At 36.5% G+C, this 14143-nt stretch overlaps 1 protein-coding gene across 1 annotated transcript in view; it reads right to left on the reverse strand.

Moving 5' to 3' along the window:
* EPC1 (enhancer of polycomb 1) overlaps positions 1 to 13663 on the reverse strand; it is a 101268-nt gene extending 87605 nt beyond the window's left edge. The window contains exon 1 of the mRNA XM_055429624.2: positions 13370 to 13663. Coding sequence (XP_055285599.1) covers positions 13370 to 13372 — 3 coding nt within the window. The 5' untranslated portion in view covers positions 13373 to 13663. The remainder of the gene's footprint in view (positions 1 to 13369) is intronic.
* Positions 13664 to 14143: the final 480 nt, after the last annotated feature.

The following is a 14143-nucleotide window of genomic DNA, read 5'->3' on the forward strand; positions in this document are numbered from 1 at the left end:
TTCCTATAAAAGCAAATAGGGTGGTATGTCTTGTGTGTGTGTTCTGGAATATCCTATTTTGAAAGGAACATTTAAAATAATTTTATGTCATTTTATTTTCAGATTTACAAATGATTTGAATAAAATATACAGGAAATGTGTCATAAATTTACTTCACAAAGTAGCTTATTTTCATCTGTTTTCATGATACTTAAGAACTAATTTGGGGGTTCACTCAGTTCAGTTCAGGCCAAAAGTTTATTCATCATTTCAGATTTTCCATAATAAACTTGGAAATCAGTATTTAACAATCATGGAATAGTCAGCCATCAATTTATGTGGCTATTCATTTTAAAACTCTATAAATAACACATGTTGAAGAGGATGTAGAGAAAAGGGAACCCTCCTACACTGTTGGTGGGAATGTAAGTTGGTGTAGCCACTATTTGAGAACAGTATGGAGGTTTCTCAAACACCTAAAAATAGGATTACCATATGATCCTGCAATCCCATTCCTGGGCATATATCCAGACAAAACTCTGATTCAAAAGAACACAGGTAACTCTATGTTCATAGCAACACTATTTACAACAGCCAGGATGTGGAAACAACCTAAATGTCCATCAACAGATTAATGGATAAAGAAGATGTGGTATATATATATATATATATATATATATATAATGGAATATTACTCAGCCATAAAAGGAATGAAATGCCATTTGCAATGACATGGATGCAACTAGAGATTTTCATACTAAGTAAGTCAGAAAGACGAATACCATATGCTATCACTTATATGTGGAATCTAAAATATGACAAATGAACCTATTTTTGCAATAGAAACATACATAGAGAACAGACTTGTGATTGCCGAGGGGGAAGGGATTGGCAGAAGGATGAAATTAGAGTTTAGGTTTAGCAGATGTAAACTATTATATATAGACTGGATAAACAACAACATATGCTGTATAGCAGAGAACTATATTCAATATCCAATGATAAACCATAATGGGAAAGAATATTTGAAAAAGAATGTATATATATATATATGGAAATGGAACCACTGCTTTACAACAGAAATTAACACAACATTGTAAATCAACTATATTGTACTTTAATAAAAAATTTTGTTAAATAATTTATGTGGCTATTAAGGTGACAAATAAAAGGTGTTATGCTTCATGGAAAGAAGCATACACGACAAGGTGAAATAAGGGAGCGAAGAGCAGCACACCAAGGACCTACCCAGGGATCACGACCTCCTAAATGCGTATGATGGACAATGAGAGGATCATGAAGGAACAGAGAGAGAATGTTCCTCCCGCAGTGTGTGAAGCAGTGTGATACCATCTTCCTCACACACTTGAGAGAAAGAGGGATTCTATTCTGAGTGCAATGGAGCATTTGCAAAGGTAAATTCCAGAGCCGAAAAAGAATCTACCTGGAAATTCCAATTTTCCTTTTTTTTTTTTGGGCCATGCCACATGGCATGTGGGATCATAGTTCCCTGATCAGGGATGGAACCCAAGCCCCTTACACTGGTAGCACGGAATTTTAACCCCTGGCCCACTGGGGAAGTCCTTCCAATTTTCCATCCTTAATATGACCAACCATCGGAATTTTAAGAAAGGTTAGTATGAGGTGAATTATGCCAGGAAAATCTTATGAAATTTAGTGTGGTTATTCTTGAATTTAAGATATAATAGAAAAAATAGTTTTTTAAATAAAATTTTTATAATCATGAAAATCCAAAATTTGAAATTCCACATATTTGGCATGTACAATAAAATGTACATTAAAATTTCTGTTCCTTATTTAACTCAAATTTTATTCTCCAGATTTTCCCCACTGTTTCACTAGTTCCTTTAATGCAGTATAGCTGAACAAGTGTGCTTCCAAAAAAATGCAAAGTCTTAAAGAGTCTTATAAAGGCGTGTTTCCAATTGAAATGTATACTTAAAAAAAATTATATATTTGGCTGTACCAGGTCTCACTTGCAGCATGTGGGATCTAGTTCCCTGAAAAGGGATTCTTCAAACCCAGGCCTCCTGCATTGGGAGCATGGAATCTTAGCCACTGGACCACCAGGGAAGTCCCGAAATGTATACTTTTACATTTTATACAAAATTCTGAGTTCTTATGCATTTGAAAGGAAATAATACAGCAATTCTTTACCAGCTGAGCTACAAAGGAAGCCCAAATAATATATAAACTGTCTATGTTTATGCGCTCAAATGAGCAGCAATGTCATTCTGCCACTAGCCAGCCTGTTATTTTTCTACTTTTCTTTTTAAATTTCTATTCATTTTGGGGAAAAGAACACTAAGTCATTATCAATAGAAGTAGCCTTATAAACTCACAGTTGTCAAGAAATAGTAAACAAGCAAATAAATCCCTTATGCATTCTTTCAACTCTTCAGTGCCCTTATGCTGCCCCCTGCTGCCCAGTGTCCACACTTAACTGAAAATTGTCCCAAACTTTCAACCTTTTTCACTCTTCCCATCCAAACTTAATCTGGTTAGAGATCTATACCACTGGAGTTTTCCTCTACCAAATGGGTAAACAGATGTCTATTAACAAAGAGATAACTCCTTCCTATTTATCCCATCACCATTTCCAGGCCACTTATAAGTTTTTGAACTGGTGTCTTCCCAAGCCTGGGATTCCAAGTCCCCCCTGTACTGGTTCCAAGGTACCATCAGAGGTATCTTCCCCCACCCCCAGCCTCTAGCGCCCGCACATCACAGCTGACTCTACCCACACGGGACTTCTAGCCGGTATTCCCAGTGCCACGGTGATTTCTCTCCTCTTTGCTTGTGTTCACACTTTCTTTACCTGAATGTCTCCTCTCAAATTCTAGCTTTTGAAAGCCCACCCACCTTCCAAGCTCTGGTCAAAAGTACTTGCTCCATGAAGTTTCCTCCAATTCCCAAATGCTTCGCTTCCGTTCTCCCTTTAATCCTTTCAGGCTCTGTCCAATATAGTTGTGTTTTCATGTAGGAGAAGCTCAATAAGGATTTATTTAATGAGTGAAGGGCAGTTAACAGAGGAACCTTAATTCTTGGAGCAACTAACTGACTTACCGACTTCATAAAGGACATGGGGAGGATGATGAGAGCCTCTCTAATACTGCAACGCCTTTATACACCTGGGTGAGTGAAAGTTTTAATTCCCATCACAGAATGTAAGGCCAGTTTTGATCCCTGGAATCAGAGGCATCTGTGGAAAAATGAACTGGGTGCTTTTGTCATGTCAGGCATCATTCTAGGTGCTTTAAATGCAAATCTCATAGCAGTCAGGTGGGTAGGTAATATCACTTTGATGCACAGAAGAGGAAACTGGGGTTCTGGACAATTAAGTAACTGGCCGAAGGTTACATGCATATTAAAGAGCAGATCGAGGAATTCAGATCTGTCAAAGCTGGGTATTTAGGGACTTCCCCAGTGGGGAAGTGTTGATCCAGTGGTTAAGACTCTGTGCTTCCACTGCAGGAGGCATGGGTTCAACCCCTATTTGGGGGAACTAAGATCCTGCATGCCCAGTGAAAACATAAGAAACGTGTATTTCAAATGTTCTCGTGATGTCTTCAACAGAAATGTGTATGGAGAGGCTTCTAGTGAGCTATCTGGAAGTTAAAAAAACAAACTGTTAAAAGAATTGCCTTAGAAATTGTGACCACATAGACAAAAGCCAAGAGAGAGATTCAGTGTCAATTAATTATCTGTTAATATCTGCAAGAGCTGATTGTCTTACAAGGCATAACTTGAAGGACTGTAGTAGTCTGCCAAGTTCAAAGGTCTCTCAAGGACAGTTATATATATTCTAAAAGATTAAGAAATGCAGAATCCAAATACTTGTCAACTGATGTAGCCACTTGTGTGGGGACCAACAAGTCTAACTTGACTGAAAAAAGGTAAAGATATGACAATATCTCAGGAAAATAGGCTTTGAGAATACTTTTTTTATTTTTTGATACAGTGAACATAAATAGGCTCATTATGTCACAGTGTCTCAGGGATCTAATTGTGTTGTAATCAAAATCTGTGCTCATCAAGAAACTTCAGTAGACAGAAAAAATAAACTGGAGAAGGCAACACTCTAATTTTTTGGTAGGATACAACTCTTTTCTTAGTAGGTAAAAATCTTTTAACTTCAGAAAGAGTTAGAATAAGTACAGAAGTGTTTTTAAATCTATATAAGTTTTGTTTCACAACATTTGGAGTAAGAGATCAGCTTAATACACTTTTAAATAGAATTCCTACTAAGTTATATGCAGCACTGAAACATTAAAGAGAACTTAAGAATCACCATATTTAAAAGTTAAATGTATGAGGGGCTCCCCTAGCGATCCAGCAGTTAAGAATCGGCTTTCCAATGCAGAGGATTTGGGTTCAATCCCTGGTTAGGGAACTAGCATCCCACATGTCACAGGCAACTAAGCCCACGCGCTGCAACGAAGACACAGTGTAGCCAAAATTTTTTAAATAAATAAACTTAAAAGTTAAATTTATGAGATGGATAAGACCTTCTTAACTTCTTGAAAATGCCTGCTAAAGTACCAAAGTAAGCAATTGGATGTAGGAAAGGTAAAATGTATATAACAAGTTGGGAAGTTTTTAATTAAATAATGCCATAAATGAGATCAAGTTTTAAAGGACCATGATATCCAAAATTTGCAAGATTTCTAAGGTAAATTTAAAAATATAAGGAAGAACTACCTTTGGGCTTGGAACTTTAGCACATTTCATATTATTTTTAAATAACGATTTCAGAATAGTCTTTCAATATATAAGATTTACTCTTGAGGGCATCAGGTAACTTATAATTGAAGAGTGGCAGCTGGACTGTTTTTCTTCCAACTGAAGTTGGGTATTCATTAGGCAGTCAGCACATGGGGACAGAACTGGTTTAACTGTCCAATTATTCTTTCAGTCTGAACCTTTCTCCCTTCCTAGATGACTGTAGCTTTTGAAAGACTGAGATGAGAAGAGGCAACACTACCTACTGGTTGCCCCAATATCTGGTTTAGAGGCTTTGTTCCATAGGGTCACTCAGCAATCCTCAACTCCGGCGGCATGTTAGAACCCCAAAGAGAGTTTTTAGAAAATACTTATGCTCCGATTCCATCCAGATCAGCTAGAAACTCTGAGGATAGGGCACAGGCATTTAATTTATAAATTTTTGGGTGATTCTAAGTGCCAACCAAGGCTATGGTTTTTCCCGTGGTCATGTATGGATGTGAGAGTTGGACTGTGAAGAAAGCTGATCGCCGAAGAATTGATGCTTTTGAACTGTGGTGCTGGAGAAGACTCTTGAGAGTCCCTTGGACTGCAAGGAGATCCAACCAGTCCATTCTAAAGGAGATCAATCCTGGGTGTTCATTGGAAGGACTGATGCTAAAGCTGAAACTCCAATACTTTGGCCACCTCATGCGATGAGTTGACTCACTGGAAAAGACTCTGATGCTGGGAAGGATTAGGGGTGGGAGGAGACGGGGACGACAGAGAATGAGATGGCTGGATGGCATCACCGACTCAATGGACATGAGTTTGGGTGAACTCCGGAGTTGGTGATGGACAGGGTGGCCTGGCGTGCTGTGATTCATGGGGTCGCAAAGAGTCGGACATGACTGAGCGACTGAACTGAACTGAAGTGCAGACAGAGATAAGAAGCACTGGTCCACAGTGTGAGCCTACTGTGGTCTGAAGTTCCAATAGAATTTTCTGCAATTATGGACACTGCTATAGACTGAATGTTTATATCCCCCAGCCTCCAAATTCACACACTGAAATCCTAGCCCCAGATGTGATGGTATTTGGAGGTGGGGTTTTTTGGGGGTGATTAGGTCATGAGGGTGGAACCCTCATGAAAGGGATTAGCACCCTGGTAAAAGAGATCCTAAAGAGCTCCCTTACCCCATCCACTGTGTGAGGACACAGCTACAAACCAGGAAGTAGGCCTTCACTAGACACAGAATTTGCTGGTACCTTGATCTTGGTAAAGAATCCACCTACAATGCAGGAGACCTGCGTTTGATCCCTGAGTCAGGAAGATCCCCTGGAGAAGGGAATGGCTACACACTCCAGTATTTTTGCCTGGAGAATTCCATGGACAGAGGAGCCTGGTGGACTGTAGTCCTTGGGGTTGCAAAGAGTCAGACACAACTGAGCAACTAACACTTTTTACTTTCACTTGATCTTAGATCTCCTAGCTTCTAGAACTGTGAGAAATAAATTTCTGTTGTGTATAAGCCACCCAGTTTATGGTATTCTGTTACAGCAACCTGAACAACTAAAATGCGTTCCACAAATTAGTTGTCCAATATGGTAACCAACAGCCAGGTGGAGCTACTGAATGTTTCATTTTAATAAATTTAAATTTACATAGCCACAAATGGTTAGTGACTGCCATCCTGGACAGCACAGTTCTGGCAGATTTAGACCATTTTAAATGACCTGAGTCTATTATTACCTAGGTGCTGAGTGATGCTTTATGATATGGATGAAAACAGTCCAGACCTGCCTCTTTGAGTACTTCATCCCAGCTTCTTGATGGAGTCTCCAGGGGATGAAAGCTTATTCAGGCTTCTGAGAATGCTAAGGACATTGAATTCACTGATTTTATTTTATTTTACTGATTTATGTTGGAGGTTTGTTTCTTGGATTTTATATCTTTAGTAAAAAATGAGCAAAAGCTTTCAGAACTAAATTTTTTAAGTCTCAAAGCAGTGAAGCAATTAAACTCTTGGCTCCTTGGCACTTCAGAGTGTTTTTCAGCTGGAGGTTGTGACCTCTGTCTTAGGAGGAAGAGTTTCCAGTGGATTGGGGCAGTAGCCTGAGTTTCAGAGCTAAATATAGGTCACTGGCATGATGGCCTCTCTTTCCCAGTCTCATCAAAACCGTGTCTTTTTAATGAACGTGGGGCTTTAGTGGGTAGTGGGATAAAATCTTGAGAAAACCCAGCAAAATGATGCAGATACAGAAGTCTTTTTCATATGTAACTTGCTACTGAGCACAACTCAGTTCTATTTTTACTTGCTTTTAAAAATAATTTGTAAATTATGGTTACTATTTTTTTTAAAGTTAAAAATACACACAAATATGAGTTGCTGGAAAAATAATCTCAAATATGATGCTCATGCTGAAACAAGATGATTCCTCCTTCAAATCATGGCTCTACTCTCAAGGAGACTATCCTGACCACCTATTCAATCCTGCACATGTATTTACTCATATATTTGCCAATTATTAAATTATATCCTTTAAAGTTTGGCATATTTCAAAGCCAAAATATTTTCCATGGCAGGTACCCTATGATTCTCTAGAGCAAAGTCTCAAAGGGTGATCCTTTGACCAGCAGCATCAGTAGCATCTGGAGGCTTCAACTTCTTAGGCCCCACCCCAGATCCACTGATCCAGGAACTCGAGGTGTGGGCCCAGCCACCTGTATGTTAGGTGGTGCATGCTCAAGTTTGAGGTCCACTGATCTAGGCTACATTGAATCCCCCAAAAATGTCCCAGAGGGGTAAACTTCCAAAAGATGGAAAAGGTGGAAACATCTTGTACATAAATGTACCTTGTAAGTTATGAAATAGAAGCCAATATTCTCTTTTGACCTAGTGTTATGAATCATGAATTTACTCACTTCAACAAAGCTTTCCTGCATCTCTACTCTCTGATTTTTTTTTTTCTTTTCCTGATAGAATTGCAACTTCTTTTTTTTATTTTAGAAATGCAACTTCTAAAAGAATTTCTGAGCTGCTCCTGAAGAGATGAGATATGGTGCATGTATCTTCAGCAAATCTGACATACAAAAATTCAGATGTGTACAACTGATAAAGTAGGTAAGCATTGCTTATGTTAAGAAAAGATTATTAGCTTTATAAAATTATTTACTAGAGGACTCATTTAAATAGGAATATCATACATTTATTTAAAATACACCAATCTAGGGACTTCCCTGCTGGTCCACTGGCTGAAACTCTGTGCTCCCAATGCAGGAGGTCCAGGTTGAATCCCTGGTCAGGGAGTTAAATCCTATATGCCACAACTAGGACCTGGCACAACCAGATAAATATATAAATAAATATTTACTATATGCCAATCTATAGAAGATAAATTTAGAAATATCCAATGTGACAGTTAGAAGTCCGGGTTCTGATTTCAGATTTCCCAGGTTCAAACTCTGACTTTTTCATTTACTATAACCTGGGTCAAACCTCTTCAAGCTTAGTTTGCTCATTTATAAAATGGGTATAATAATTATTCTATCTCCAAGTTTTTTTGAGGATTTAAGGAGCTATTTAATACAGGGAGCATTTATTCTAAAGGCTGGAACATAGAAAGCTCTCATTAAATGCTTATTTTTCTAAATTAGCAGCATCCGTGACCAGTCTGGTTTCTATGAAAACAGGTTTTTTCATTGAAGAATGTTTTTACAAAGCAGTTAAAGTTTACACAAAGCAAATGGGAGCTAGCCACACTGAGCACTGGAAACTAGGCAGGTATTCACCTTTTTAAGAGCTCCTCCCTAGCTAAATCAATTAGGGTAACTTCAATCTCCCAGAGGCAGGGTTTAGGTATGAGCATTTCCTACAAACCTGGTCAAAGAACTGTAAGAAGCAGTTTGCTGTGGGCCTCTGGGAAAGAATTTTTTCCCTTCTAAGAAGATACTTAAGAGAAACTCTGGAAATTGTAGTATCAAGATATGATGCTTGGAGATGCAGCAGCCATCTTGTGACTATGAGGAAAGACATTGCTGACATTATGGCAATGTAAAAGAATGGAAACTTCCAAGGAACTTGATAATATTGTTGAGCTATTGAACCAAACTAGAAATGACTTGGCTCTTCATTATTAATTTAGTTGAAATAATGTGTCCTCATTTTTTTCACATAGGATCCTATGTTAGTGCAAAAGCAAACTATATGATATAATACATTTAGATAGTATTTTAATTGGCTGTATGATAAAATAATTTGCTGACTTCATTCTGGAGGTCATCTTAAACCACATATAGAGAATTCTTAATGAATAGTTCCTTCGCTTCCAATTCATCTGTATATAACAGCAGTCTTACTTTCCTGGCTCCATATCTGATGTGCTTCACTAATTAACCATTAACTACATGTTTTATTATATTGCCTTCATAAATTAAAATACAAATGGTTATTATAAAAATGTTTGTCATGTAAATACCCTTAGAATTATTTCAGACAATTAAAAAAAAAGTTTTCATTCTAATGTAATCCTTTAACACTGAAATTGTATTTCCCTGCTTCATTTCACAATTATTATAGACATTGACATTTATTTCATAAGAATGAGACCAAATGAGGCTTTACACATTAAAAAAAAAAAAGTTTCATTAAATGGACCTTACAAGGACACACCCAAAATTCCTACTACCAGAATGATCCTCTCCTCTTCTCAAGCAAATAAGTTAATGTTTTATTTTTCACTTTGCAGTAGTAATTTGCATGAGCTAACCATCTACTTATACAACACCTATTAGGGCTATATCTAAAATCTGAGGGCTATTTTCCCTTCAATGTGTCCCAAATAATGGTCCTTCAATAGAAGAAAAGAAGGACACTTGTTAAACCCTATATAGATTAATTTTTTAAAAAAACCACATTTACCCCAGAAATATTATTTCGCCCTTATTCTCAGATGGGGACCTCCCACATCTGAGGTCTTAGATTTAAGAATTTTTAAAATGTGGAACCATATTGGACTGTAAACTCCCTGAGGGCAGGAATCCTTGCCTCTTTGTCTTAATACTGTATCCCAGCATTTTAGCATAGTAGCATATAACAGAAGGGAAATATAGAACAAACCCCTAAACAGAAATAAATGTTGAATAAATCAAGTATAAAGGCCACTCCTTTCATCTTTTTCTTAAAGAAATCATTATCTTTGTTTTCCTTCCCTTTAGAGTTTCCATTTGAGAATCTTTTCGGAAAGATAAAAAACAAAGTCATAACACAAACACATTTGATCTCTTGTCTTTCCCTGTCTTTTCCTTTACAAAACATGTAATGATATGTCTGAGAAAAAGAAGAGGTAAGTACACACACAAAGAGGGTGGAATTAGAAATATATACAATTTCAAGTCTGTCTTCCACTTGGTTTTCAGAGATCAAAATTTTTAGCTAATTTTCCTTCTCCTAAAAAAGTTTATTCCCTGTTAGATTGGTTCTGGCTAATGTTTTCTGCATTTTATGATGTCATCTTTATATCACTGTAAATGTTTCTTCCCTTTGTTACTGCATTTTTCCTAATAGGTTTGCTGACCTGAAAATTTCCCCAATCTTTAGCAATACTAATGAATACAAATGAATAAATTAGAAAATTATGTGGGTTCACTACATTAAGTCTTAATAAAATTTTCAGTTTATTTCCATTATTGACCAAACTCATAATTTCAAGTTCATATTTAGGAGGTTTATTGTTTAGAATTTGATTTACAGATCTTCTGTTTCTTTGGCATCATTTATTTCTTCTTTCTGCAAACTGGTTTTTGGCCATTTCACTACTCATTGACCCCTCCCCACCATCAGAGGGATGAACCAGGGTGAGGAAAAAATGATAACGATATTTTAACATAGTCAATTTTGCTACTTACTACTGTCTCTGATAAAAAGGTGTGCCAGAACAAAATAAGTGTGTAACTGTTGACTGAAATAACATTTCAAGATTAAAAAATATTCTTTATTGTTCATGATCTAGCAACTGTTACTATGAAAAACTGAGTTAGTTCCCTACATTTAATAAATAAGATTTTTCAGGATAAAACATAGTTTATTGCAATCATTCTAATCATAATCTCACCAAACTCATAAACTAAATGCCTACAAAACGTTGTCAATAAAAAAATGTCTGAAGAATCAAGAGTGAAAATGAAGCACAATGTGGACTTAAAAATGGAGAATAATATAAAACAATGAATTGTTTTTGCCTCACAGATTTAAACCTCCTTATTTAGTGATGTAAGAGACACAGATAGAAGAATATCTTTAACACAAATATCTGTGGAAGATTTTAAAAAGTGAAGATGCAACTATCATGGTTACTCATAATCAATGATGTAATAGTCGATGATATAGGAGAACAAAGAACATTGCATAGCTACATATGGACTTCACAGAAACAGTTTGTTTTTAAAAGAGGGCTTCATTAGATAAATATTTTTAGTTTTCACAAATTCAGTGAACAAAGTCACCAGCTGAGTAACAGAATATTTTAGCAATAAACATATTGGGAAGTATATTTTATTCAGTAGATTAACTTCAGAGAACTAAACTCTCCAGCACAAACAGAGGGTTAGAGAATATATTTACACCTGCAGTATTTCACTCTATAAATAATCTACAATGTCAAAACCAATCTTGATAGGAAGATTGAAATTTTATGAGATAAAACGTTACAGTGAACATTTTCAAATTTTTACAGCAGAGTATAAACAAAATATAGGCATAATTTATAATTATCTTTTAAGTTCAAGGAAAGGATCCAACACTGATAAGAAATATGAGACACAAAAATCAGAAATACTATTCCTAGTCATTTTCACACTTTCTTTTACTTGAAAATTTTAATGATTAGTGAAATGAGCACTTACATATTTCAAAGTGAAAAAAAGATACTTTATAACTCCAAAAATGTTTACTCTCTAAAGAAATCATCTATTTAATCATATGAAAAGGTGGTCTGGGATACTATCTCAGTTGTTTTTGTTTTACTTAGCAAAATAATTTGTTTTACGGTACAATTGCTGATTTTTTTTCCCATGTTCTTTTTCAACTAAGGACATACTTACTATCTTCATAAATATCTAAAATTTTCACAGAGACCAGTAAAAACTATGTCATATCGTAAAACACATTTTTGTTCTTAGGAGGCTTTGGGCCTAAAATCCTATATTCTCTAATCAGATAACTCTCAACAAGAACAAAGATGGAAAAGACTTACCCTGCACTTAGATATATGAATACCAATATTTTTAAAGTTAAAAGCAGCTGTATCCATATTCTTAAAAAATTATCTCAATCTAAAATATTTGCTCAAGGATATACATAAATTCAACTGAAGTATCACTTCAAAATAAAACAAACAACAATGTAAGCATTATTATATGTCAAACTCCTAGAAAATCCCCAGGAGAAACTTTGAATAGTTATTTAAGAAATCCCTAGGTTCAAAATGGAATTCAACTTTTACACCATTCAGTGAACTAAAACTCAAAACATTTTGTTAAATTGAACACGTTGGATGGATGATATTGTAATAGAAGAAACATACAAAATGTTACTGAGGAAAGAAAGGGTAAACTGACAGCTTATTATTGAAAAAAATTGTGATCTAGAGATGATCAGATCAGATCAGATAAAACACAACTGCAAACTGCACGCTTGGCCTGCTGCTCCCTGGACGGGTTATGACGACGTGTCTCTTCTCACCCACAGTTCACAGTTCACAGAACACATTAAAACAATACAACTGAATAATTTCCTTCGACCAAATCAAACTTTCTTTAAGGAAATAAAGAAATAAGATAATAGATCAAATGTTGCCCCACCTCTTTTTTTTTTCCTTTTTTCTTTTAGTGAAACTGACATAAATTGTTGAGGAGAGCTACAGCGCCACCAACACAGATCAATGCAAAACAAAAAAGATCTCCCACCGTGTGCAAATAGAAAAAAAAAATTAGAAAAATGCCAAAAATTACAAAATGTCTCCCAAATGTACCTTTTTGGAGAAAAACAACCTAGATCTGCAAAGATTATCTAATGAGGAGCCTCAGAGAACTACTAACATGGAGTACAAGTTTAGATCTGATCAGCAAATAAAAGATCCACTATTTAGTAACAGCCATAACTTAATATAAACCCGGTTATGTCAATCTCCACCTTCATTATACCAAGGGCAGCTTTTCTGTAGTTTGTATCTAAGCAATCCATCAAGAAAACTACAATAGGCCCATCTCACACCAAACCAAACTACATCTATAGTTTGCCTGCTGATCATTTAGTCCTGGATAAATTAGGTAATACATAATTTTTATAAAGAGGATATGCACATATTTGGCATTACCAACATTGCTGGCACAAAACAAGTCCATCTTGAGATAGCTAAGTTCCCTTTAGCTCACAGTAATTAAAGTATAATTTATATTATAAATATTTTGCTTTAATCATGAGGTTAAATTTTTTTTTTCTTTTGGTAAAAATTAACCAGATAAGATTAGGTGGAAATGTGCAGAGATCAATGCTAAAGAAAAACACCAAGATTGGTTTTGTGAGAAGAAACACAATGAAAATCCTTTTTTAGCTGGCGGCTCAGTCAAAGATGTAATGGCATAAATGTTGTAAAATGACAAACTTACCATTAGTGGAGGCAAAGAAGAAGCCAGTTCTGGAAAAAGAATTGTAACAATATAGGCTGGATACTTGTGTCCCTAGAAACAACAGCCTCCAGGCAGCGTATGGATCTTCCAACATCTTTAAAATATCTGGTAAAGAAAAAGTCAGACTTTCTTCCATGATCGGTGGCTGCATGGGGTGGCTTCCCCAGGATCTGTGGGCGTTTGGGAAAAAATCCGAGAAATATCCACGAAGATTAAAAGCAGAGGAGACAGCGGCAGCCAGAAGACTCTGGGGTTAACAACTTTGCGATGGCAAGCAGGCGGGCTCTGATTGGCTGGGCGGCCAGCGTCCCTACAGTCTGCACTATCCCCCGCTCCCCCCGCCTCCTGCAGCTCGGAAAAAAAATGCAGTGTGAGTGCCATTTTACACTGGGCTTTTAAAAACACAGCCACCCAAACGACAAAGTCTGAAGCTCACTACCAAGTGACACTGCAAAACAATAGCGCCCACGACTGCCCGCGAGCTCGGGAAAATGCCCCCTTTGATGTCTCCAGCCACACTCGATATTTCTTGCAATGTGTGTGTTGTTTTTTTTTAAGGACGAGCACGCTTTTCTTAAGCAGCTTGTCATTCACCAACGTCGTGGTCTCCTTTGGATACCAGTGTGGCCAGTGAAAAATGATCCCCATCGAAACATTTTTTTTTAATTGAACATCCCAAAGGTACCTAGAGAAGCCTTGCACTGAATTCACGTCGTCTGCAGGTCAGGGAGCTTTCACTCCTTGAAAAAAAAA

Source organism: Moschus berezovskii, chromosome 15, assembly GCF_049115385.1.
Source record: "Moschus berezovskii isolate FMDL1 chromosome 15, NW_MosBer_1.0, whole genome shotgun sequence".
NCBI classification, from domain to species: Eukaryota; Metazoa; Chordata; class Mammalia; order Artiodactyla; family Moschidae; genus Moschus; species Moschus berezovskii.